The sequence below is a fragment of the Lolium rigidum genome, chromosome 2, assembly GCF_022539505.1.
Source record: "Lolium rigidum isolate FL_2022 chromosome 2, APGP_CSIRO_Lrig_0.1, whole genome shotgun sequence".
In the NCBI taxonomy this organism is placed as follows: domain Eukaryota; kingdom Viridiplantae; phylum Streptophyta; class Magnoliopsida; order Poales; family Poaceae; genus Lolium; species Lolium rigidum.
The window spans coordinates 79,505,586-79,529,834 of record NC_061509.1 but is presented as its reverse complement, the minus strand read 5'-3'; the positions used below and the strand labels follow the sequence as shown (position 1 = coordinate 79,529,834).

The 24,249-nt window shown below is 46.9% G+C and overlaps 2 protein-coding genes across 2 annotated transcripts; one reads left to right on the top strand and one right to left on the bottom strand.

Moving 5' to 3' along the window:
• Positions 1-11,970: 11,970 nt before the first annotated feature.
• On the top strand, positions 11,971-20,132 carry LOC124692007 (protein STRUBBELIG-RECEPTOR FAMILY 8-like). The gene is made up of 17 exons (XM_047225307.1): positions 11,971-12,090; positions 12,674-12,821; positions 12,920-12,991; positions 13,097-13,162; positions 13,266-13,337; positions 13,430-13,501; positions 14,099-14,170; positions 14,258-14,323; positions 14,405-14,470; positions 14,592-14,986; positions 15,295-15,554; positions 16,002-16,273; positions 16,477-16,618; positions 17,055-17,194; positions 17,262-17,418; positions 18,332-18,497; positions 18,574-20,132. The coding sequence occupies exons 1-17, from the start codon at positions 12,006-12,008 to the stop codon at positions 18,609-18,611; spliced, it is 2,289 nt and encodes a 762-aa protein (XP_047081263.1). The 5' UTR covers positions 11,971-12,005; the 3' UTR covers positions 18,612-20,132.
• LOC124692006 (lipoxygenase 2.3, chloroplastic) lies at positions 19,279-23,064 on the bottom strand. The gene is made up of 6 exons (XM_047225306.1): positions 22,372-23,064; positions 21,988-22,253; positions 21,649-21,886; positions 21,241-21,564; positions 21,070-21,155; positions 19,279-20,899 (listed from the first exon to the last, which is right to left on the bottom strand). Exons 1-6 carry the CDS (start codon positions 22,706-22,708, stop codon positions 19,466-19,468), a joined length of 2,685 nt encoding a protein of 894 aa, XP_047081262.1. The 5' UTR covers positions 22,709-23,064; the 3' UTR covers positions 19,279-19,465.
• Between the last annotated feature and the right edge of the window lie 1,185 nt (positions 23,065-24,249).

Here is a 24,249-nt window from a genome sequence, read left to right as displayed (position 1 = left end):
CAATGTAATCTAGATTATTGACTCTAGTGCAAGTGGGTGACTGTTGGAGATATGCCCAAGAGGCAATAATAAAGTGGTTATTATATATCTTTATGTTTATGATAAATGTTTGCATACCATGCTATAATTGTATTAACCGAAACATTGATAATGTGTGTTATGTAAACAACAAGGAGTCCATAGTAAGCCTCTTGTATAACTAGCTTGTTGATTAATAGATGATCATAGTTTCATGATCATGAACATTGGATGTTATTAATAACAAGGTTATGTCATTAGATGAATGATGTAATGGACACACCCAATTAAGCGTAGCATAAGATCACGTCATTAAGTTCAATTTGCTATAAGCTTTCGATACATAGTTACCTAGTCCTTCGACCATGAGATCATGTAAATCACTTATACATGAAGGGTACTTTGATTACATCAAACGCCACTGCGTAAATGGGTGGTTATAAAGGTGGGATTAAGTATTCGGAAAGTATGAGTTGAGGCATATGGATCAAGAGTGGGATATTGTCCATCCCGATGACGGATAGATATACTCTGGGCCCTCTCGGTGGAATGTCGTCTGCTTAGCTTGCAAACATATGAATGGTTCATAAGAGATGACATACCATGGTACGAGTAAAGAGTACTTGTCGGAGACGAGGTTGAACAAGGTATGGAGATACCGATGCTCAAATCTCGGACAAGTAAAATATCGCGTGACAAAGGGAATCGGTATCGTATGTAAATGGTTCAATCGATCACTAAGTTATCGTTGAATATGTGGGAGCCATTATGGATCTCCAGATCCCGCTATTGGTTATTGGTCGGAGAAGAGTCTTAACCATGTCTGCATAGTTCACGAACCGTAGGGTGACACACTTAAGATTTGATGTCGTTTTAAGTAGATATGGAATATGGAATTGAGTTCGAAGTTTTGTTCGGAGTCTCGGATGGGATCCAGGACATCACGAGGAGGTCCGGAATGGTCTGGAGAATAAGATTCATATACAGGAAGTCATTTTGTAAGTTTGAAAATGATCCGGTGTATTTATGGAAGGTTCTAGAAGGTTCTAGAAAAGTCTGGAAGAAATCACCATGGAAGGTGGAGTCCCGGAGGGACTCCACCTAGCTTGGCCGGCCAGCCAAAGGGAGGAGGATTCCACCATAGGGGGCCGGCCACCCCACCAAAGGGAAAGGGGAGAGTCCCACCCCAAGTAGGATTCGTCCATATGACAGTTTTGAATTGGGGTCTTATTCGAAGACTTTGGGCAAACCCTTGGGGGTTCCACCTATATAATGAGGGACAAGGGGAGGGGGCCGGCCACTTCAATCACCACCTTGGCCGCACCCCTCAAGGCACCAAGGCCGGCGCCCCCTCTCCCCAAACCCTAGCCGGCCCTCCTCAACATACAACTCTAGTAGCGCTTTGGCGAAGCCCTGCCGAAGTTCTCCACCACCGCCGCCACCACGCCGTCGTGCTGTCGGGATTCCGAGGAGGATCTACTACTTCTGCTGCCCGCTGGAACGGGGAGAAGGACGTCGTCATCAACACCGAACGTGTGACCGAGTACGGAGGTGCTGCCCGACTGTGGCACCGTCAAGATCTTCTACGCGCTTTTGAAAGCGGCAAGTGATCATCTTCTGCAACAACGAGATCTAATCTCGTAGGCTTTGGAAATCTTCGAGGGTTAGTCTCATGATCTTCTTGTTTCTCCCATCTTCTAGATTGCATCTTGGCTTGGTTTTCGTTCTTGCGGTAGGAAATTTTTTGTTTTCTATGCTACGAATCCCATCATTTACACCCCTCTCCAAATCGAGCCATTGCAGGAAATCTGGGGGCGGATAATCCGGCCTAAGTATGAGCCGGATAATACGCCCCCTGGAATATCCGGGACTCGACAAATATCCGGCCAAATATCCGGCCTGGATCGAGTGAGCTCGACGCTTAAGTCCTTAGCCGATTTTCAGGGGTCGGATATTCTGCAAATATCCGGCCCTGGATTATCCGGCCTGGAGCTAGTTTCCTGCTTCCTTATTTTTGTTTCTCAACACAAATTCAACCACAAATACTTTCTGCACTACATCAACGCACATTAGTGTATCGCACATATTGTCATCAAACACACAAAACTTTAATTAGAGAGATGTTCTTTCAAGAGTATCGAACCACGAAGAGCTAGAGTTCAAGTGGTCTTAATACCTTTTGTTGATATTTATTTAAGTAGAGTATTTAATGATTGTTCTAAAGTTTAGGTGATGCACAAGTGGTGAAAAGAGAGTTGGGTTGTTTTGGTTGCGAACTAAACAATAAGTAAAATAGAAACAATACACAAAGAGTAGAACTCGTAATGTAAAAGCATGAAAGTGCAATAGGGAAAAAGAGTTCACATGGAGCGTTGTTTCACCACCAGCATTTACTAATTATGAGCAAGATAATCTAGCCTTTCCTTCATGCATATTTTGGGGTGGAGCTCCATAACTGGATGAGTGTTGATCAACCATCAACTCCTCATTTCTCATAACCACCACAATGTTTGATAGTTAGACACTTCAATCCAATGTAATTAAGGGTTTCCCCGTGGTCATGGCTAGGCTTAGTGAGTCCCCTCATACCCCCTTGACTATGTAGGTGAAGATCCAATGCGACATGTCACTTAGCACCTTCAACATCACCCTCTAGCCAAGAATAGTTCCCTCTCCCGTCCCATAGGCAAATGTTATGTGGTGCACATCACATAACATCAGGAAGTTAACTAATATATACAATTAATCATGAATGAAAAGTATAAATTATCTTTATTCAAGACATAATGTAGCTAGGGGTTCCCCATAACTCCCCAATAACAAGGGAAACTACTCACACATAGAGGAAATGAACATCATCTTAATGTTATTAATGGAGGTGCAACTAATAAATTAATCCTTGTGTAAATCCACAATAAGTTTAGAGATTACAACAAGATGGACGAAGGAATGAGGTGAAAATGGTGATATTTATGGAGATGCTATTGTGATGAAGAAGGTGACGCCCAATCCTCCAAGGGTCTTTGTAGTTTCGAGGATCGATGCCCCGTGCTTGTTTCCCCTCCAGATCTCTTCCGGAGGTGAGGTTATTGCGAATTCTGGTGTCTCTGGATCTTTGATCTCAAATCCTTTTTCATGGGGTGGAACTATTTGAAGCGGCGAAGCCACCGACATGCATACATGCATCGATACGGTCGGGCGGGCTCTACCCATATTAATGCTCGTTAAACTCCCTGGACCTTCTCCTCGTTAGTCTCTTCCACCCAGGTGTGTGAATAATTATTTTGGAGACTTTTGTAGTATTTAATTTGCGTATTTATCCAAAGAAAAAGGTGCGCCAAGTCTCCTTTTCAAATGAGTCTTCCGTATCCGGGCTCCTGCTGAAACAAGTACAAAAGGTGCACACAAGCGCAGTAAAATGCTAAAACCCTATCGCTACGAATGCCAAAATGCAAGGTAAAATATGATGCAAATCGGACTCATCATCTAGGAAGATCATATAAGAGGTGAAGAAGGAGGTAGCTGTACATCATCGAAAGGAAAATGAAGAGAAGAAGATGCAAGAGCTAGAAGAGAAGAAGCTACACACAATTGAAAAGGAAGCTCAACTTATGGAAGAGAAGAATAAGGCTAAACATAAGAAAACGAAAGATGCATAAGAGAAGAAACTAGAGGCAAAAGAGATGAAGAAAAATAAAGAAGCTAAAGAGAAGAAGAAAGATGCAAGAGAGAAAAAATTACAGAATGAAGAGAAGAAAAAGAAAGAAGCAGGATAAAAGAAGAAAACTGATGCAGAAGAAAAGATGAACAAGAGGTTACCTGTTCATGCTTAGTTTCCCCAGAAAAAAGTTAGAATGTTTGTCGAGTTTAGATCAATTCATCAACCAGAAAGGTTTCTGGACATGTAAAACTTATTTATACATATCTAGACTACCGAATAGTAATGTTTGTACTATCTAGACTACCTGCTGATTTGCAAACCTGTGACCATGTTTGAAAAATTCAATGAACATCATCTACTTCTACTTGTCAGATCATATCCTTGTTTTTTTAGATTTATCTAACAATTGTATCCATGTTATTGAAAATGTTGCTAACTTGTCGACTAGTTGTCCACTTGTTGATAAGTCACGCACTAGTTGACAAGTCTTGCAATTTTTAATACAAGTACATTTATGCTAATACTGATTTAGCCACACAAATTACAAAGACTAACAATATTATGTCCACCATTCGTAAGATTCTCAAAAGGCATTACATGACATTAATTTGGTTCAAAGCCAGTACATTGTCCATAAGAACAACACATACACTACGGTCTACTACACTCACACACATGAGTACATATACTACAATAGCCATTTATTTACACATCACTTCTTCAAAATAAAGAAAACATTGACTAGAACAATGAAGAAGAGCATTACCAGTACAATCTTCAGCAAGATCACTATTTGTCTTCCTAACACAACCAGCTCTCAAACAATCCTCATGTTGCCATCATGTGCATCTGTGTTGTACCTTGCTAGTTCTTGCAATGCATGCTCCAGCCTTGACTGCCTCTTTCCCACTCCTATGCTAACTTCTTCTTCCCAATGAAAGCTCCAGCTCTTCACTCCTATCCTCAACCCATTCCAACGCATCCACAACTACGTCCCCTCTGAGCACGTTGTTATTGATCATGTAAATCACATACTCATGCTCCCCATGCGAGAAATTGCATGTCGACTGCAAAGTGCATACACAACAAATTCTATTCAAGCCACTAAGAACACACTTGACTAAGCAAAAAAAACCTAAACTTTCGAGATCTGCACTTACAAAGCGGTACTTGCACTTGTAGAAGGTCCAACCGGGGTGCTCATCAATGTCGGAGGCGTACACCAGGGTGCTCATCAATGTCGGAGTGGTACTTATAATAGTTTCTTTTTTTAACGGGATTTTGTCTTCCGGATTTCACTGCAGAGAGTGGATTATGTTGTGATGCCGTTTTGCAAAAAAAAAAAAATTTGCCACATGTTTGTCCCTACATTAATAGAGCATCGGCTACTATGCAAAAATGCGCCGGTTGAAACCACCACTGCCTACCAGGTGGGCCATCCTCCTCTACGTCATCTAATATGCAACACTAGTGCCATCGGGTGATCGTACATGGTACACTTGTGGAAATTACATGATAATAATTCCAGATTCTCTGAATAAAATTGCCACATCGAAGCATACGGACAAGTTCCATAACTAAACATGTAAGAGCATCTCCAGCCGCGTCCGTCAAAACGTCCCCAAAGGTTTTGAGGCGCGCTAGACATATTTTCGGACACAGTCGCGCGCCCCAAAGCCTCCTTCCGTCCAGCACGGCCCAATACACTGTCCGGCGTCCCGAGCCCATCCCCGCTCCACAGGGGACGCTCCGGGCACGCCGGACACAACGAGAAGCGAGGCGGGCTCCTACCTATCGGCGAATACATCTAGAACGGTTGGTTCCCGCCTTTTATTTCTCGCCGCGCCTCCACTCCCGCACCTCCCACCCTTCCGCCACCGCTCGATTTTGTCGGCCGTCTCGACGGCAAATCTCTTCTGAGTCGGGCACCGTCGTGGCGGCTGGCTCCCTCCCCGTCCTTTTCGCCGTTGCCGCTTCGCCAACGTGTCCCAAAACGCGCCGGCAAATCCGCCCCTCCTCCGTGCACAAAAGGTGTTCGACGCCTTGTCTGGTAGGCGCGATAGGTCACTATTCGTTGCCTCCTCTGCCGCGGCTGAATTTTAACCATTTGTTTTGCTTCAGACATGGATAGTGACGACGAGATGATTGTCCGACTGTTGGAGAAAGAGCAAGCCTTCGAAGACGACATTCATGAGCATTTTTCGATCATCACATCCCTCCAGAACATGCTTGACACCGAAGCGAAGAAGTGAAAGAGGTCGCGCCGTGGAGGTTCAAAGGCGGGAAGAAAGAAGTCGAAGCCCCGACAAAGGATGAGGGGCATACCATCCTGCACAACGATTACTTCGCATATGAAGCAACACATGCCGACATTTTTTGGTGCCAGTAAAGGATGAGCAAGGGTTTGTTCATGAATATCCTCCACGGGTTCGAGAGTTTGACCCCTACTTCAAGCTGAAGCACGAATCTATTGACATTGCTGGGTTCTCGGCGATTCAGAAGTGCACCGCCATCATGATGATGCTTGCATATGGAGCACATGCCAATACACATGACGACTACCTTCACACGAGTGAGTCTACTACCATTGAGTGCATGTACAAGTTTTGCCGAGCTGTGGTGGGAAAGTTTGGAAAGTACTACTTCAGAGGGCCAGAGACTTCAAGGATCATGGCACAAAATGCTGCGAGAGGATTCCCTGGGATGCTTGGAAGCATCGATTGCATGCACCGGTCATGGAAGAACCACATGTTTGCTTGGCAAGGTATATACAAATGGCGTCATTGATATTGCAGTGTGATGCTTGAAGCTGTGGCAGATTATGACCTGTGGAATTGACATTCTTTCTTCGGCATGGCGGGATCACACAATGACATCAATATGTTGCAGCAGTCTCCGGTGTTCAGTAAACTAGTGGATGGTCATGCTCCACCATGCAACTATGAGATCAATGGCCACCAAAATACCAAAGACTATTATCTAGACGATGGTATATATTCAAAATGGGCGACTTTTGCCAAAACAATCTTGACTCCATCAAGTCAGAAGAATTGCCACTTTGCTTCGGGACATGAGGCTTGCAGGAAGGATGTTGAGCGGGCATTTGGTGTGCTTCAAGCTCAATTTGCTATTGTTCGGTACCCTGCTCTAAGCTGGTCTCACGACCAAATGTGGGAGGTGATGCAGGCTTGTGTGATCATGCATAACATGATCATCGAGGATGACTGCAAGAATCAGGTGAAGAGACATGTTGGTCCCTATGAGTGTCAGGGCCCTCTTACGGAGGTTGATCGTGAGGTGCCCGGAGATTTTGCTGATTTCCTCGCCATGCACACAAAGATTCGTGACAACAATATCCACGAGAAACTTCAAAATGATCTCGTTGAGCATATGTGGAGGGTCAAAGGATTATCAGCAAATGCGGCGGCACCTTGATTTAGCCCCACTTATTATATTTGTTTAGTTGTTTTATTGTTTGTTGTATTTTAATTTAAAAACAATTTTAGCAAACATATTTATTTGTATGCTATGTTTAATAAAATGGTGGTGTTTTTGAATATTTTATAAAAAAATTAGGGTTGCATTTGGGGGATGCTCCTGGTGAGCGACGTCCCCAAACGCGGCACGGAGAAAAAACGTCCCCAAACGCTTGGCGCTTTGGGGTCCGCGGCTAAGAGCATCTCCAACAGCCGCACCATATTTCCGTGCTGGAAACGTCGCTGCGTTTGTGCTGGAAAGCTATACCGCGCGCTGCGCACGGTTTTGCTCCACTGGAGGCGCCAAATTGCAGCACGAGCGGCGGCGCAAAAAATGCTCCTCCACCGGGCGCTCCAAATTACAGGGCGCATCGTCGACGCAAAATAACTTTCGCACACTACTATGCATTCAACAAGATCAAACAAGCTTTAAAAATTCACGAATAAATGCAGTATTTATTATTACAACACAAGCAAATAATACAATAAATACATCAAATTGTTCACAATAAATACAACAAGTTTATGGATCAACAATACAACATAGTTTTGAAAACAATGCAACAAATATGCAAATTAGAAGTAGGCACTATTGTTGTCCATGCCAATTCCTCCATTCTTACATGAGATCTTTTTGGAGCTCATCATGTGTTTCGTTGGAACGAATGGAATGATACGAGGCAACAAACCAGTCCATTCTATGTGCGGACCTCCTCACTTGCACATGAACCCCCATCAATTCATAGTGGGTATGATCCATATTTTCACATGATCATCTTCTATAATCATGTTATGCATGATGACACAAGCAGTCATGATATACCAAAAGCACTCTGGGTCCCAAATTCTAGTTGCCCCCTCACAATGGCAAATTGGGCTTGCAAATTCCTAAATGCTCTCTCTACATCTTTCCTAGCCGCCGCTTGTGCATTGTGAAATTGGGTTTGTTTCTTACCTCGTGGTTGACTAACCGGCTTCACAAATGTTTGCCACCCTTGGATAGATGCCGTCGGCGAGAAAGTATCCATAGTTGTACTTGTGACCATTTGTTTCAAACTCCACCAATGGACCTTCACCCAATGCAAGTATTGTCATTAGTGGTGACCGTTGAAGAACATTGATGTCGTTGCAAGACCCGGACATTCAAAAAATGCATGCCATATCCAAGTCTCATGATCGGCGACCACTTCAAGGACTACAACGACATCATTTTTGTACCTTTGAATTGTCCATGTCACGCTGGAGAATTCTTCCAACTCCAATGCATACAATCAATTGAGCCAAACATATCTAGAAATCCTCGGTCAGCGTTGAACTCCAAAAGTCTTGCCGTGTCTTCAGCACTGGGGGCTCTCAAGTATGTGGATCTGAAAACATTCACAATTGCTATGACAAAAGCGCTTGACACACATAATAGCCGTCACCCATGGCCAAGTTGTCATCAATTAGATCCGCTGGTATACCTTATGCCAACGTACGCAAGGTTGCGGTCATCTTATGATAGGTGCTATGCACAAGTTCTCCGGCGGCATTTCTCCATCGCTCAAAGAACCGATCGTATTTCGCCACCTCCATTGTGATGTGCTTGAACAAACTGATGCTCATCAGAAAACACCGCCGAAAATAGCTTTCGGGATGTGTTGGATTTTCATTGAAATACGGCCGCATCAACTTCTCGTACCCTTCAATTCTTTTTTCCACAACTTATGTCTATCGAACACCGATCCACCTATTTTTGGCTTCTTAATGACGCGGTATGACAATAGTATGGATATATTCACCTCTTCCTCTATATCGTACTCGTCGTCCGATGAATCATATGATGAACTCTACAAATATACATATGAAATGACTTTACTACTAGTTGTAATCAAAAAATGGAGCACAAAATGTTGGCGATCGTTGGAGACACATACCTTGCGATCATCTAGGGTGCACCATGTTGAAAGTAGGCTCGAGGATGACATGGTCGCCGTTGGAGCGCGGCACTAGCAAGAGGAGGGAGGCGCGATGCCGTCGGTGGCACAGACCTTGTACTCATTGGTGGCGGTGGCGCCGGCTCGGTACAACACGGTGGAGCGCTCGAGACCGGCGAGAGGAGGCGCGGGGGAGGCGGATCTACGGCGCGGCGGTGAAGTCGAGCGGGGGCGGCGGCGAAATCGACCGGCGCTGACGATATCGAGCGACGGTGACGTGGGTGGGGAGAGAGAGGGTGCATGCGCAGGTGAAATATCCAAGCCGTTGGAGCTTCGCGCATTTGCGAAACAATGCCGCGCGCTGCAGCCGACGCCTCAGATACAGCGCCTCAGATAGGGCAAAACACCGGATACACCAATTTTTTTGCAGCGCCGGCGCAGATAGGACACATGCTGGAGGAGCTAATTTATATCCGCGCGCTCTATGTCGGCGATTATTATAGCGCGAACGACACCGGGATAGCGCGACCTAAGTTAGAGCATCTCCAGTCGCGCCCCCAAACCGTCCCCCAAAGGTATTTGGGGCGCGCGGGACAAAAAAATGTTCCCAACCGCGCGCCCCAAAGGCCCTTTTTGCCCGGCGCGGTCCAATACGGTGTCAGGCGCCCCGAGCCCGTCCCCGCTACACAGGGGACGCTCCGGGCACGCCGGACACAACGAAATGAGAGGCGAGGAGGCACGGGCCCGACGCGTCAGCGGCTCGGACGCTCAACTACCGCCTACGTAGTGACGGTGCAGTTGCCGGGAAGGGGAACCGTCGCATTGGCAACCGCGTCGACCGACGCGACAACCGCCGGAATGGAGCGCGAACTCCTCGGAAGAGCAACCGCCGCTCTCTTCGACTTCTGCGCCGCCGTTCATCCGCGCTCAATAAGACCCGTACGTAGGCGCTTTCGGATCTTCAACCGACCCCCATTCATCCAAGCTTCTCCTCAGGATGAGCTACATCTTTGGGCTTCCATCTGACACCTCCAGCGAGGGCAAGCCTCCAGGATGGCGCCATTGGTGGGACAAAGTACGGACGCCCAGCAACGGCGATGATTCCCCGCCGCCACTGGACAACGCAGAGGAATGGCAGGCCGTGGAGGAGGAGGCAGAGGAGGAAGGGTCTGAGGAGGCGACGGCGGCGGCGGCCCGTGTGAAGGCGGAGGCGGACGCGAAAGCGAAGGCCAAGGCCAAGGCGCAGCCGGCGAGCACCGGCGACGATGAGGAGGACACAAGTTCCTCCGACGCGTCGACCGACACCGCCTCTTCGGAAGAGGTGACGAGCAGGAAGCGCCACCGTGATGAGGACGACGAGGCGGGGCCATCAAAGAAGAAGAAGAAATAGTTTACAAAAATTTATATGTAATTTAATTATGTTTTTTTGAAGCTTTTATATGTAATTTGTTTATGTTGCACCGATTTGAATATTAGTAAAGAGTTTTCTTCTATCTATTAAAATTAATTTTTAAGTTTTGGGGAGGGCGTTTTGGGGACGCGGCTGGGAAGCGACGTCCCCCAAACGCGGCACGAACAAAACACGTCCACCAAACGCTCAATCCGACGCCGTTTGGGGACGCGACTGGAGATGCTCTTAGAGCATCTCTAACAGAGCCCGTAAATCACGCCGGAACTGAACTTTTCCGGCGGATTTACGGGTTCAGGCTGAAACACGCGCATAACAGAGACCGAATACATGGGCCGACCCGAATATGGAGTTCACGGGCCCGAGAAACTCCCCGCACGGCCCCTATTAAAAGGGTTCGCGGAGGGAGTTCGGTTCGTAAACCCTACCCCACTCCACCGCTCCTCTCCTGCCGCCGCCGCCTGCCTCCGCTCCGAAGAGAGATTCCGGCCTCTCCGACGCTGCTCCGCCACTTCGGCCAGCACCCCTCCGTCCGGAATGGCGCGTGCAAGGCGTGTGGGTAGGGGAGGTGGCCGATCCGGCGGCGGAAGGTCAACTCGGAGTCCGCCAGGTGTACGGGCGTCGCCGGAGCGCGCCAGGCAGAGGCGCTCCGACGGCGCGTGGAAGCGGGCCGGCTGGAAGTGGCCGGAGATGATGACGTACGTGCAAGCGCGCGCGGAGGAGGCTGCGGAAGGAGAAGCGGAGGCGCCCCCCGTTGCCGGCGCTGCCCCCGCGCGGCGACGATGACGACGACGCCGCCGGGCCGCCTCTAGCCCGCGGGAGCACCTCCGAGGCGGCGACCATCGAGGTGGCGGCGGTCGTCGCCTAGGAAGAGTCGGCGACCAAAAACCCTCCACCGGCGATATTAAGCGCCCCGGTAATTTCAGCGAGTTCGGTTCACGTTTTCGGTTTCTGTTCTGCGGCATCGCTAAATCCGCTAGCAATTTATTTTTCGGGAGACTAAACTCACTTTATTCGGTTGCTGGTTGGTGATGCTCTTACTCCTCCCCAAATCCCTTCCCGCCCAATCCCCTCCACCGCCTCAAAGCCATCCCAATCTGGCCGCTCGCGTGACAGCCTCTTCCTCTCTCTTCTTCCTCGCTCCCCGGGCCCGGCTCCTCTATTTTCCTCTTCCCTCCCAAACACAGAACCTTCCGGACCATTCCAAAACCCTAAACCCTCGCTACCCAAGCAGCCTAATCCCCGCAGTTTCGCAGTCCACCTCCGGCGATTCGACTCGCCCCGATCTCCGGCGTCTCCGATTCGCGCCCACACTGCTCGATCCGGCCGCGACCCCGCGGGAATCGGCGCGGATTTGGGGGAAGGAATTCGCTCCCGCGGCGTCCCCGCTCCCGGATCTCCCGAAGCTTCTAGAACATCCTTTGCTCCGCGGCACGGTAGGATCCTCTGGTTCGTGCTCGGTTCGCTCGATTCGGGAGGGGCTTCGCCGGAACCGGCGCGGATTTGGGGCGCGCGTGGGGGTCGGGATGGCCGCGGCGCGTCATCTTCTCGCCGCGGTGGTGCTCTGGGCCGCGTTCTCCTCTGCCGCGTGTTTCACCGACCCCTCCGATGGTACGTTTGCTCACCCATCACATGTGGTGATCGAGCTCTCACTCCGTGGTTCCTCTACTCTGTGCGTGCGTATTACGCGCGGACTTCCTCTTCGTGGATTTTGTGAGCGCGCGTGTGGTTCTGGTCGATTTTTCTCTGTTCAGTACTACGCATACGCTGGGCTTGTTTGTATCGCAGTGAGGGAGTTTGCCTGCGCTCATGGATTGGTGTGCGCGCGTGCAACTCTGCCTTGCGCGTGCTTGTGCTTGTGTCTGTACGCGCTCGCACTTATACATTTGGATCTGTGGTCACCGGATATGGTTGCTTGATTGTCACATGTGTGTGCAATCACCTGTAAATAGTAGCATGTCTTACTTCTGACCCTTGCCACAACGATTAATGTGCCTATGTAGTGCCATATAATATACTAGTATAAGAGTGTGCATGATTTTTGTGTTTGTGAAGTACTTCCCTTTGTGCAATGGCTCTATCTGATGCCATCCTGTTGTCTGTGTATGTCTCTTCCTGCTCTCAAATTTGTAAGCTGTAGGTTCTAACAGGTTCACTGTTTGTTTTGTTATACTGTTCTTTGGTTACTGTACAGCGATCGGGATGTGGGAATTATATCGCACACTGGAATCGCCATGGCAGCTTTCTGGGTGGACATTCATGGGCGGTGACCCCTGTGGCGGAGACGGAGAATTTGGGTCGTGGCGGGGGGTCTTTTGCAAGGACTCATGTGTCGTGGCTATGTAATTTTCTCATTTAATTCTTAACTTGCCGGTCAGTTTTGCCTGCAAATTTATAGAAGCATTTATTATATTTTTCCTGTTTTGTTACTTCCTTGCAGAAACATTAGTGGCCTTGGGGTCGGAGGGTGGCTTGGCCCAGAACTGCTCAAACTCCACTCTTTGAAAGAGCTGTAAGCTTATTGTTACAAAATTTGTGGTATCTGCTTACTGCTCGTCATTCTGCAATTTTTGACACAAATTTCTGTTTATGGTGCTTTGATGTATCATGATGATAGTGATGTGAGCTTCAACAACATCGCTGGTGAAATCCCGCCCACTTTGCCCCCAAATGTGGAATACTTGTACATTCTTCTTGCCTCTTCTGCTTATACTCTTTAAGTTTGGCTAAGTATATTTAAGTATGAAATATGAGTGATATGACTGGTACGGTCTGGTCTCTTGCAGAAATTTGGCAGCCAACAAGTTTGAGGGAACTGTACCACCATCATTGCCATATTTGCACTCCCTTAAATATATGTGAGTTGATTTTTTCGCAACTGGAGCATTCCCTAGCCTCTACTCAAAATCTGGTTGCTGAATCAATGATTGATCTGTAATCTCGATTGCAGGAATCTCAGCTATAATAATCTCTCTGGAATAATTGGTGATGTATTCGTTAACATGAAAAGCTTAGTAACAATGTAAGGTTCCCATATCTTGATTACTTTTCAAACATATATCTCTCTTGTGAAAGAAATGAGTTATTTTATCGCACTCTGACCTGCAACACGCTGTTTGCAGCACGATGTGCACATATCTTTGCCCTGAAACATCTGCATTTATTATACTCCCCCCCCCCTGTCCCATGAAGGTTGTCTAAGATTTGTCAAAATTTGGATGTATCTAGATACATCCAAATTTTGGCAAATCTTAGACAACCTTCATAGTACGGAGGGAGTATTACTTGATGAATCATCAGATGTAGTATGGGATTGTCACATGTAATGGTTTTGTGCACTTCAAGTTGGTGTGAACTTCTTGCAGTTATTTTGTTCACTGATTTGTTCTAAAACAATCTTTCAGCTCATTTCTATGTTAACAAACAACACATTTTTTTAATTGCAATACAACCCCCACCTCCCACAAACATGCACACATTTTGATACCAAAGTATTTCTTTTGATTTTTATCCTGCTCTGGTCCAGTATTGTTCTAACCAGTTTCTGTTAGTCGCAGATCTTTTAATATTCTGATCTGTCTGTAACTTCACCTCATATTTGTCCCCTTGCTGCTTTCAGGGACTTATCATCCAACTCGTTCGGCGGTGACTTACCAAGATCATTTAGTTCGTTGAACAACCTTCACTATCTGTAATAACTATGTGCCTTCTATGTCATGCACAGTGCACATAGCTGCAGGAAGTTATTAATTATAAGTTTCTTTGCCTGCTTTTACAGTTATTTACAGCATAACGACTTCACGGGATCTGTGATTTTGTTAGCAGACCTTCCACTGGTAGCACTGTAAGAAAATTTGACTGGACTGCAGGCATATTTGATTTTCCATATTATCTGTCAATGCTAATGTTCATCTATTGCTTGCAGCAACATTGAGAATAATCACTTCAGTGGTTATGTGCCTGGAACTTTTGAATTCATTCCTGAGCTGAGGTACTGAATTATGTTCTACATTGCCCCTTTCTGTTCCTCCAGAGGATCTTGTGTGCATATCTACACGTGTTGACTTCATATCTAGTACATTATGTGATTAACCTTCTGGTTAATATTCCAGGATTGACGGAAACCATTTTCAACCAGGTTTCAAACGATCACCGTCCTCATTTACTAGGACAACACATTCACCTCCATCCCCGCATCAGCCTCGACCTCCATCTACACCTCCACCTCCACCTCCACCTCCATCTCCACCTTCACCAGCAGTCAAGCAGAATTTAAAGCACAGAGCAAAACCTCCACAGCCTTCTGTTGGCTACACTTCTCTGCACAGTTCTAGCCACCATACGAAGTCACACTCTCGAGTGACAGCAGCTGCAATAGCTACCATCACTTGTACAATATTTATACTCTTCATTGTTGGGTTGATTCTGAAAAGCTGGAAAGGTTGTACATGTGACCCGAAGAGCACTGCTGACAATACCAAGTCTTTACCAGCCAATTTGGAAGGAGGTAGCAATGGGCAATTTACTACAACTTCATACCAATTTATGCTAGTTGATGGTCAATTGGACATACATATTTTTTTATATCTATTTTGGCTCTTGTTATTACTCACTGTGAATCTAGGACTGGTAACTGTGAACTTGAGAGTCATCAGAAACACTAAACCCTTTAATATCAACGCTCATTGACGAAGGGATACATCAAATTCATCTGCTTACTTTTGCTTTAATCCTTGCATGTTGCATTATAATGTTTTATTGGGAGATACTTGTATTAATTCACATCATTGAAATTTATACTACGCCATTTTGCAGTCCCTAAAACAAATGAGGTCCTGTACTCTTGGAGTTCTCTTATGATGGGTCGTGATACTTCCTCTAGTAATAATAATAGCATTAACCCTGGAAGAGTTTCCAAAAGGAAAAGTCTGGCCAAGACATCCAAAACCCTTGTACCTGCAAAGCAATTTCTGGCAGTCGACATTTTGGTGGCTACCAGGAACTTCAATGAAGAATGTCTTATCGGTGAAGGTATTACTGGCCGAGTTTACAGAGGTGATTTTCCTGATGGTCAGGTATGATACTGTTATCATAACAAGTGGGTCATTATACCTTTCTATATTGCTAATGTTTTATTCTGGAGTAGGTTCTCAAATCTAATTTCTATACTTCTATTTTAGAACCCTGACAGTTGACTTGTTCTTTATCTGGTTTATCGACTATACTAGATTGAATACTTTCCTTGTCGGTATGGCATAACGTCTTGCCGTATTGAGGGCCGTAGCAATACTTATTCTCGATGTGTCTTAATAAGATTTACAGTTCAATGTGCAGGGAAGGACATTCTTGTTCTCACATGCCACTTTCAAAAAATGTGAATATTTTCAGTGTTAAAATTAAATTGACATTTTCCTAAATAGCTAAGGCATCTTCTCTAAAATAGTAGAGAAGGTACCAAATTTATACGAGCCATTATTTTTATCTCCAATTTATATTTCATGTGTTTCTCGTTGTATGCACAGCTCCTGGCTATAAAGAAGATCAACATGATAGATTTGTCATTATCAGAACAAGATGAGCTCATGGACATTCTATGGAATATGTCCAGATTAAAGCACCCCAATATATCTTCGCTCGTGGGATATTGTGTGGAGTTTGGACATTGTGCTCTTCTATATGAGTATGCAGAAAATGGCTCCCTTGATGATCTTCTGTTTTCATCAGCCACAAGATCGAGGGCTTTGTCATGGAAAGCTCGGATGAAGATTGCTCTTGGAGTTGCCTATGCTTTGGAGTAAGTGGAGTTTGTCTGGACTGGATTCACACCAATCCTCTAATCAGTTTTATACGAAGTTCTGCAGAATAATGGATTACACCCATCTTGTAACCTTAATAGCTTCGTTCTTATTGTTTAGTTGAGTGCTGCCAACTTCTTTAGACTTCTATACTGGAACTGGATTTCCCAGATATTTTATAACTATGTTTTTATCCCTGCAGATACTTGCATTTTATGTGCTCTCCTCCAGTTACCCATGGAAATATTAAAGCTACAAATATTTTGCTTGATGCTCAGCTCATGCCCTACCTAAGTCACTGTGGGTTAGGAAAGTTCAGCCATTTTGTCAGCGCCACAAGAATGGTGAGTGTTCCAAGGATAGTATTGCTACTCTATGATTATTTTGTAAGAAAGAATGGTGATGCAGTTAACATTTACTTTATCAATTCAAGGACACTTGAACTATCTGGGATTCGAATTTGAGACAGGGATAGATGCATTAGAAATGAATAATTAGAACTGCTCTTTTCCAGATTAGATTTTTTCTCATTCAGTGTGAAGCTAGATTATCGGGCACTCACATATGTACAATGTGGTAATTCTGATGTTTTGCGACAGTATTTGCTTAAATCAGAGAGCACCCCTCCAAACAATTGAAAATCGTTAAACTACCCATGCTCCCTCCAAATATAAACAATAAGGTGGAAAAATCTGATGCTATCCAATTTGAATGATATACTGCACTTAATAAAATAAACTAGATTCATTGTCTATTGACAATACCCCACTTGGAAAGCAGGATTCAGAAGCTCTCAGTGGTGCTAAAGGCTATGCTGCCCCTGAGGCTAATGGTTCAGGAACAGAAATCATAAAAGCTGATATTTACAGTTTTGGTGTGATATTGCTTGTGCTTTTGACTGGACAAAAAGCTTTTGACAGGTATGTGATCACACACACTTGTGCCATACTAGCAGTCTGGTTTACTAAAGGAATCTGTTTTCTTCAGTTCAAGAAGGCAGAATGAGCAGTTTCTAGTTGATTGGGCCTCTCCTCATCTCCATAACCTTGATTCTCTGGAGGGAATAACTGATCCAAGAATATGTGGCCACATGCCACCTATAGCTATTTCTGCATTAGGCAACATCATCTTGCTTTGCATCAAGGTAGTTCTCTATTCTCTTTTCTGGTACACATTGTTTTGTACTCCCTGTGTTCAGAAATAAGTGACTCAGCTTTGTCTTGATACGGACACATTCGTATCTAGACAAAGTTGAGTCACTTATTTCCGAACGGAGATTGTAGTTTCTTAACCTTGCTGATAGCTATTGGGTAACAACTGAAACACTGCCCATGCTGCTATGTGAAATGCTCAAAATGTTCAGAGCCACAGCAATATCCTAATGTTCACTGCATTCTCCAACTGGATTTTCAGGAAAAATTTCTGCGAGCAGTACGTTTTCTTTTAATTAAAGGAATAGTGTATTGGCTCCTGGTTTCTGCATCGAATCGTTGCACACAGCCTTAAAAGTTTACAAAGTTTCCGAACTTGAACCAAACGGCACAAAAAGAAAAAAGATATTTACATTCAGCGGAGAACTGACAGCTCAATTGTTACATAATACGTAGATTGACAGCAAAATATGGAGACGAATAGACTGAATTCATTGAGAGACATGGGTTTGTACATGTTTAGTTATGAGTTTAAGACCTTTGAAAATATTTTATCATCAATACTGCTGCTAGGTTATGGGCGACTGAAGTGACTTAAATTCACTCACATCTGTTCCTGATGGTCGTTTGGGTCGGAGTCATGGGCTGCAGGCTACATCTATTTCAGTCTGTTTTTAGTTCAGTCTTTTTTCTTCCTTTTCTCTGTTTGGTTATTCAGGGGTACTCGTGTCCGTGCCCTTTGTAATTTTTGGTCATGTACTCTGGCCTTTCTTTTGGCCTTTCTTTCTTCTATATATTTCACATGCAGTTCTCCTGCATGGTTCTATTTTTTTTGTTACATAATAATATATTAGGTGATCACACATCCATGTTTTGAATATTATTTATGTTATTTCTTCAATTCAGGAATCACCAGATTTACGCCCACCAATTAGAGTTATAACAGACAAATTAGTAAAGCTTGTCCAGTCAACAGGCCTTCAAAAGACCAATGCAGCACATCAATTGGAGGCTGATGCTCAGGACCCCTCTTTTATAACAACCCGGCCATATTTTGAGCCATCGTCCACTGGTATCTCACTTGAAAGTGCTGCTTCGTTCTTGTTATACTCTTCATGTCTTTAGTCTTAATTTGATTGTCTGATCAGTCAGTCAGGCTGCAACTGAGAGCTTCATCGCCCGCTGACGAAGATCTGCTCTTCTCCTCGAATGGCACATATCATGCTACTTTGTGTTCTCAACGTAACTTGGAGTATCTGAAGCGTTGCGGCTCTTCTCAAATTTTCCGCAATTCCAATTGGTGACACCCAAAGCTGCTGAGTTGAGACGCACTGACCACAGAAGACAACCCTGCGGTGCTTGACCATGTGGAGTAAGTAACCAAAATAAACTCGCTCTCTTGCTCACTCTGGTAGAAAGTTGGTGCAAGCATGGCTAGTAGTATCTTGTGTGCTGTTAGAAAGTTGGTGCAAGCATGTGATGTTGCTTGGAGCGCCCTTTTTGTAAGTATACTGATTCCAACTGGCGGATCCACGTATGCCCATTCCCCACTTCTGTAGTCCTGTCTATATGCTCTTTTTCCTGTCTTGAAATTGTGTGGACAAGCTGCCCGTTAGCCAATTGGCACTGCCTCCCAACACAGCACTGCTCTGGCCTGGTCCTGACCTTACAATGCTGCTCGGTTCACATGTCTTGTGATTTTTTTAGATGAATATATGCTCCAAGTGATACGATATGATATTGTCTGTACATAAATACACGACGATGCCCACTCTTTCTTAAGTGAGCAGTAATGTTACAGCCGATAAAACTAACCATCTAGTCTTTTGTTCTTCGCAACCAATTCCATTAGCTGACAGTTCAAATAACCTTAATTACGTATTAATTCATGGCATTCTAGTAGCGGAAACACACTAGTAGTAGATACCCTCACCCGGCCTGTGTCACGTCGGGAGCAATATGGGTGCGTACATTGTGTACATCTTATTCCCAATCCTACACACAGAAATACAATCCTATCCCTTAATCCTGGAGCCGAGATCAGATGGAGATGCTGTTAGGTATGCCCCTCCCAGTGACCCCTGGCTCTGAGAATGGTTTGAGCAGCTCGTATGGCACGATGCCAGCGCCGCACCTGTTCTTGTTCTCTGGGTTGTTGTTGCGCTCGTCGATGGCACCCTCCACCTCCTTGAGCCTGCCGCTGAACTTCTCGAATGCCGCCTTCACAATGGGCTCGGCCAACCACGCTGGCTCGGCGTACTCTCCCATGTACTCCTCATCAGGCGAGTGTGAGGAGAGAATGTCCAGAGTTGCCATCACCTTGATGGCCTGCATTTGTGAGGGGAGGCTTTGCAGCAGAACCTCCTCCGGCCTGGCCATGAATTTCTTCATCTCGTCGTCCTGGTTCTCCTCCACCGGGATGTTCTTCCGCACCACAGTAGGGCGGTTGGGGAAGTATCCGCCGAAATGGTACTGCCCAAAGTTGACGGCGGCATGGTGGCCAGACGTGACCCACATGATGGTGCTCAGAATCTGGGTGAGGTTGTCCTTCGAGTCGCACACCGGCCACCACGGCTCATCCTTCTTGTCCGCGTGCCCCTTGGTGCGCACCTCCTCCCACCAAGCCTGAAGCTCCTGGTCGCCGGTGACATCCTCATCAGACTTGTAGTAGAAAGTTATGTAGTCGGATGCCCACTGCTTGATACAGTTCCAGATCAGGAGCCCGTCATTGCCGTACGGGTAGTCCTTGATGGTGAGTTCAAGCTCACCATCGTCCTGGCGTACGGCAAGTCCCCGGCTGATGAGGTCCTCCGGCAGAGCCTCCGTGTTGAACTGCCAGGTTGCGTCATAGGCGACAGAGCAGAGCTCGATGGAGTACCTGCCTGGCCAGAAGGCCTCCTCTATGATGCCGTCGGCGTTGATTAGAGCCTCCCTGGCCAGCGCGTTGATCTCCATGGTGTAGCGGAAGTGCGGGTGCAAGAGACGGTGCACCGGGTGCATCCGGCTAAGCTGCCGGTTGGTGGCGATGATGTATGGCTCGACGCTGGCGTGCGTGCGCAGCCAGTGGCTGACGAGCTGGTGATAGCCAGTGTCGTGGGTGAGCACGTGCGCCTTGGCCAGCTTCCACAGCCACGACTCAGTGGCGTCGGGCCCGTGCGTAAAGGCGCGCTTCCACTGCGGCTTGGTCGGCGACTGCGGCCGCGTCAACTCGATGGCTAGTGGCATCAGCGTCCCCTCTTTGCCGAGGAAGAAGATGGTGCGGGACCCGTACAGCGTCCTGTCCGGCAGCTCGCGCACCTTGTGCACGTACGGCAGGAACACGTCGTGGTAGTCCAGCATGAACAACCGCTTCTTCTCCAGCGCCTCCTCCACTGTCATGAGACCGTTCATCATCATCTCTAGGAGCTCCTTGGTTAGCGCCGACTCCGGAGGGCCATACACCTCAGGGTCGAGCTTGCTCACTATGGGGAATTCCTGCACGATGGTCTCTCGTTAATCAAACTGATTAAAAGCGTAGGAGGATTACCTTTGAATGATTTTTTTTACTGCATCACATGTTTTTATTACATTTTTTCTACTGCATTTCATGCATCTTAGAGGGTGTTTTCAAACCCATAGTTAATTGATGCTAGCTAATTAGTTACCGTGAGGAGGCGGATGCAGATAGGGTTGAGCCCTGCGAGCGTCTGCCTCGCGAACTCCTCATCTCTGAACCATGAGAACCTGTCCCCTGCAAAGCGATGTCACATATGTGGTGATCAGTCATTGCTTGTGCACGGGCTCCAGCAGGCGGCGGCGAGGGTGGTAGTGCTCACTCTCGACCATGTGGGGAACCTCGAAGCGGAGGACGTGGTCGGTGGTGTTCTCGATGATCTGGACGACTCGGGGAATGACATCGTTGATGATGTTGAAGGAGGTGCTGGCATCGACGGGGAGTGGGATGCCATCGCTGTACATGGCGTCGATGGCTGGGAAGTGCGGGAAGCAACGTGAGTTGTTGAGCAGTGGCGACAGTGCTGGCAGGATGGCATGCAACCCCGACCGTAGTGTCGTCGCGCTGAATGTCTGCCCTTTAATGTCTGAGAACTGCTCGTCACGTGGCACATACACCGGTGAGCTTCTCTTCTCCGTCTCCGAGTCTGCATTTTAAACTTTAATTCTATTAGTGCAATTCATTCTTGATTGATTCAATCAATTGATATGATGGACTATGATGTGCACACCGATGATGGTCTTGGGGCGACCGGTGCGGCATCGGCGAGGGTAGGGGTGCTCCTTGCCACCAATCACGGGGCGTCTATGGTCGATGTTCTTGTCAGGGTCGCCAAGGTCGTTGTAGGTGTCATAGTCGTAGATGCGCTCGTGAAACTTTCGCTCGCCTTGCCCGTCGCCTCGCAACGTCTCTAGCTCCTTCTTCCTGAGCGCTTCGATCCCTGGCGGCGTCTGTGATGGCAGGTATGACTGCAACATATATGTGCCAACACATGATTAATTCCTCCGGACGGTGTCCATGCATCTTTGGAGAGTGCTATTGTAGCTGCATGTGTGCCTTGCTTAATTACCTTGATGGTGAAGAACACCCGTGGTTCGGGGTTGTCGAACTTGGAGTGCACCCAGGAGGCGACGTCGAAGGTGATGGCGGTGCTCTCGTCGCCGCCGGTGATGAGCTTGATGTTCTTGATGAACATCTCCCTGTGGTGCTCGTTCTCCACCATCACCGCGCCCACCGGCCCGAATGACTCCGGCACCGACATCTTGGCCTCGTACGTCCCTTCCTTGAGTGTCATGTGAGCGAACCCCTTCACTTTCTCCCTCTCCCTTCCCGTGCCTTCACACCCCAAATGAAAGAAAACAAGCTTGCCTTAGCCATGTGGAAACAAATCAAGACCTGTGCGCCCATGCAGATGCACAGTTCTGAGACCAGAGACAGTTCAGAGAGAACTCACTGGGGTCGAGCTCGGAGCTGACGAGCTCCAGGAGCAGCGTCTTGCCGAAGAGGTCCTGGAGGTCGTCGAGGCCGCGGGAGACATACATGGAGGTTGGCTTCTGGGCGGTCACAATGGCCGTCACTGTAAGGTTCCTCTCCTTGGTTGTCACGGACGTCGAGACGCCCATGGCCTCATCGGTCGACGCGCAGCTAATCCTGCGTGCCCTGAACCGGCCGCCGGCTTTGCTGGAGGCTCGCCTCTGCTGGCTGCTGGCTGCCGCCGCAGCGGCGAAAAGAGGCGAGGCAACATTGCCGCTCTGCGCCGAGAGCAGCAGAGGCTGCTTCAGACGGATCATGGCTGGGCCGGCCGGGATGCTATAGATTGAGCTTCAACCACTACGTACTTCTCTGCTTTGGTGATTTATCAGCAGAAGAGCATACAACTATACCAGCAGCAGCAGAAACTTAATGATGAAAATTGAGAGGCCGGTGCTGGTCTCTTTCTCTCTCACTCTCGGCACTCCTAGGTGCTCTGCGTCCGGGTTGTGTATTTCGTTGAGTACATAGTGCTAGTTATAAAACCAATCTGTGGATGCTTCAGGGTGTCATGTTTCACGTGCGAATGTAGTACACCGTCATGGGGTCTGTGGGTACGAAGTTTGCGACATGGTGATTGGTTTTGTGCCTAGCTCTATCTATTTACTGAACACAACTCTAAGAGCCTATGAATAATATCCGGCCATGTCAGTGTATGTAGTAGGGGTTTCCTAGTTGGTCGACTAGCTAGGACTTCAGAAAACCACATAAAATCTGTGCATCAACGAGGGCTACATTTCAATCGGGGAGCGCCTTCCACCACACATCCAGGTGGTCACGCATGAGGTACGCATCAGTAGCCTTGGAGGCTACGAGGGAGGAGGTGACACAAGGCTTGTCAGTTCCCTACGCATGTGACTGCCCATTTGGCACATCCCAAATTTACGATGTGTACGTGATCGAGATCTGCAGAAGATTTGTAGAATCACAAGTCTCTGCGGCACATTTATCCCAAGAAAAGTCTCTAGGCTACACCATTTTTGTTTCTACTTTCTCATGCGCCACACATTGCATCAGATCAATTCGGGTAAAAAACACATCGCATCAGATAGGTACCCAGGCCGAGCACACGTTCTCGCACTCCCGGGAGCAAGGCATCCAGGAAACAATAGCGTCCGCTTCTGGGTACTTGTGGTGGGAGGTGAAAGGCCGGCGAGCGAGTTCAACTGTGAGTTAAAGAGATCGACTACATATATATACGTTCTTGCTTTGGTTTCAAATTTTGCAAAAGGAGCAAGCCATGGTTCTATTTTTTGTCCGAGAGTATGCAAATTGCAAACCAAATTTGTATAGAAGATATAATTGTAAGTTACAAGAGGCTACACAAACTGCACACAGCCGTGCTGCCCACACTCCCACTCCAACTAGAAAATGAAAACTACTAAAAAACAATGCCCTCCAGCTCCAGCTCCTGCTCCTGAGTCCTGCCTATACCCAAAGCTTCATATCTTCCAAGATTCGAGACGCCAGATTGTCATCATTGCATTGCTGGGTAAGGTTCCCATATACTACAGCTTCCTCTGCATCCACAGGCTCACAGCAGAACAAGATCACTGGCGAGTCTAAGCTTTTCCTCTGCCGTTTCTGAAACCTAGCTCGTTCCTGCAACCACCATTCCTCAAGCATATGTGGGTGACCATTGTCAACCTCAGCTTGCTGGAACAGCTGTACCAAACTTGCCTAGCATACACAAACTGTGCAAGTATGTGTTCCTTTGTTTCGATCTCCTGGAGGCACACAACCTTGCAAGCATATCCTGTAACCAAGCCACGGTTCTATGGTGAAGCGTCATGGGCGGACG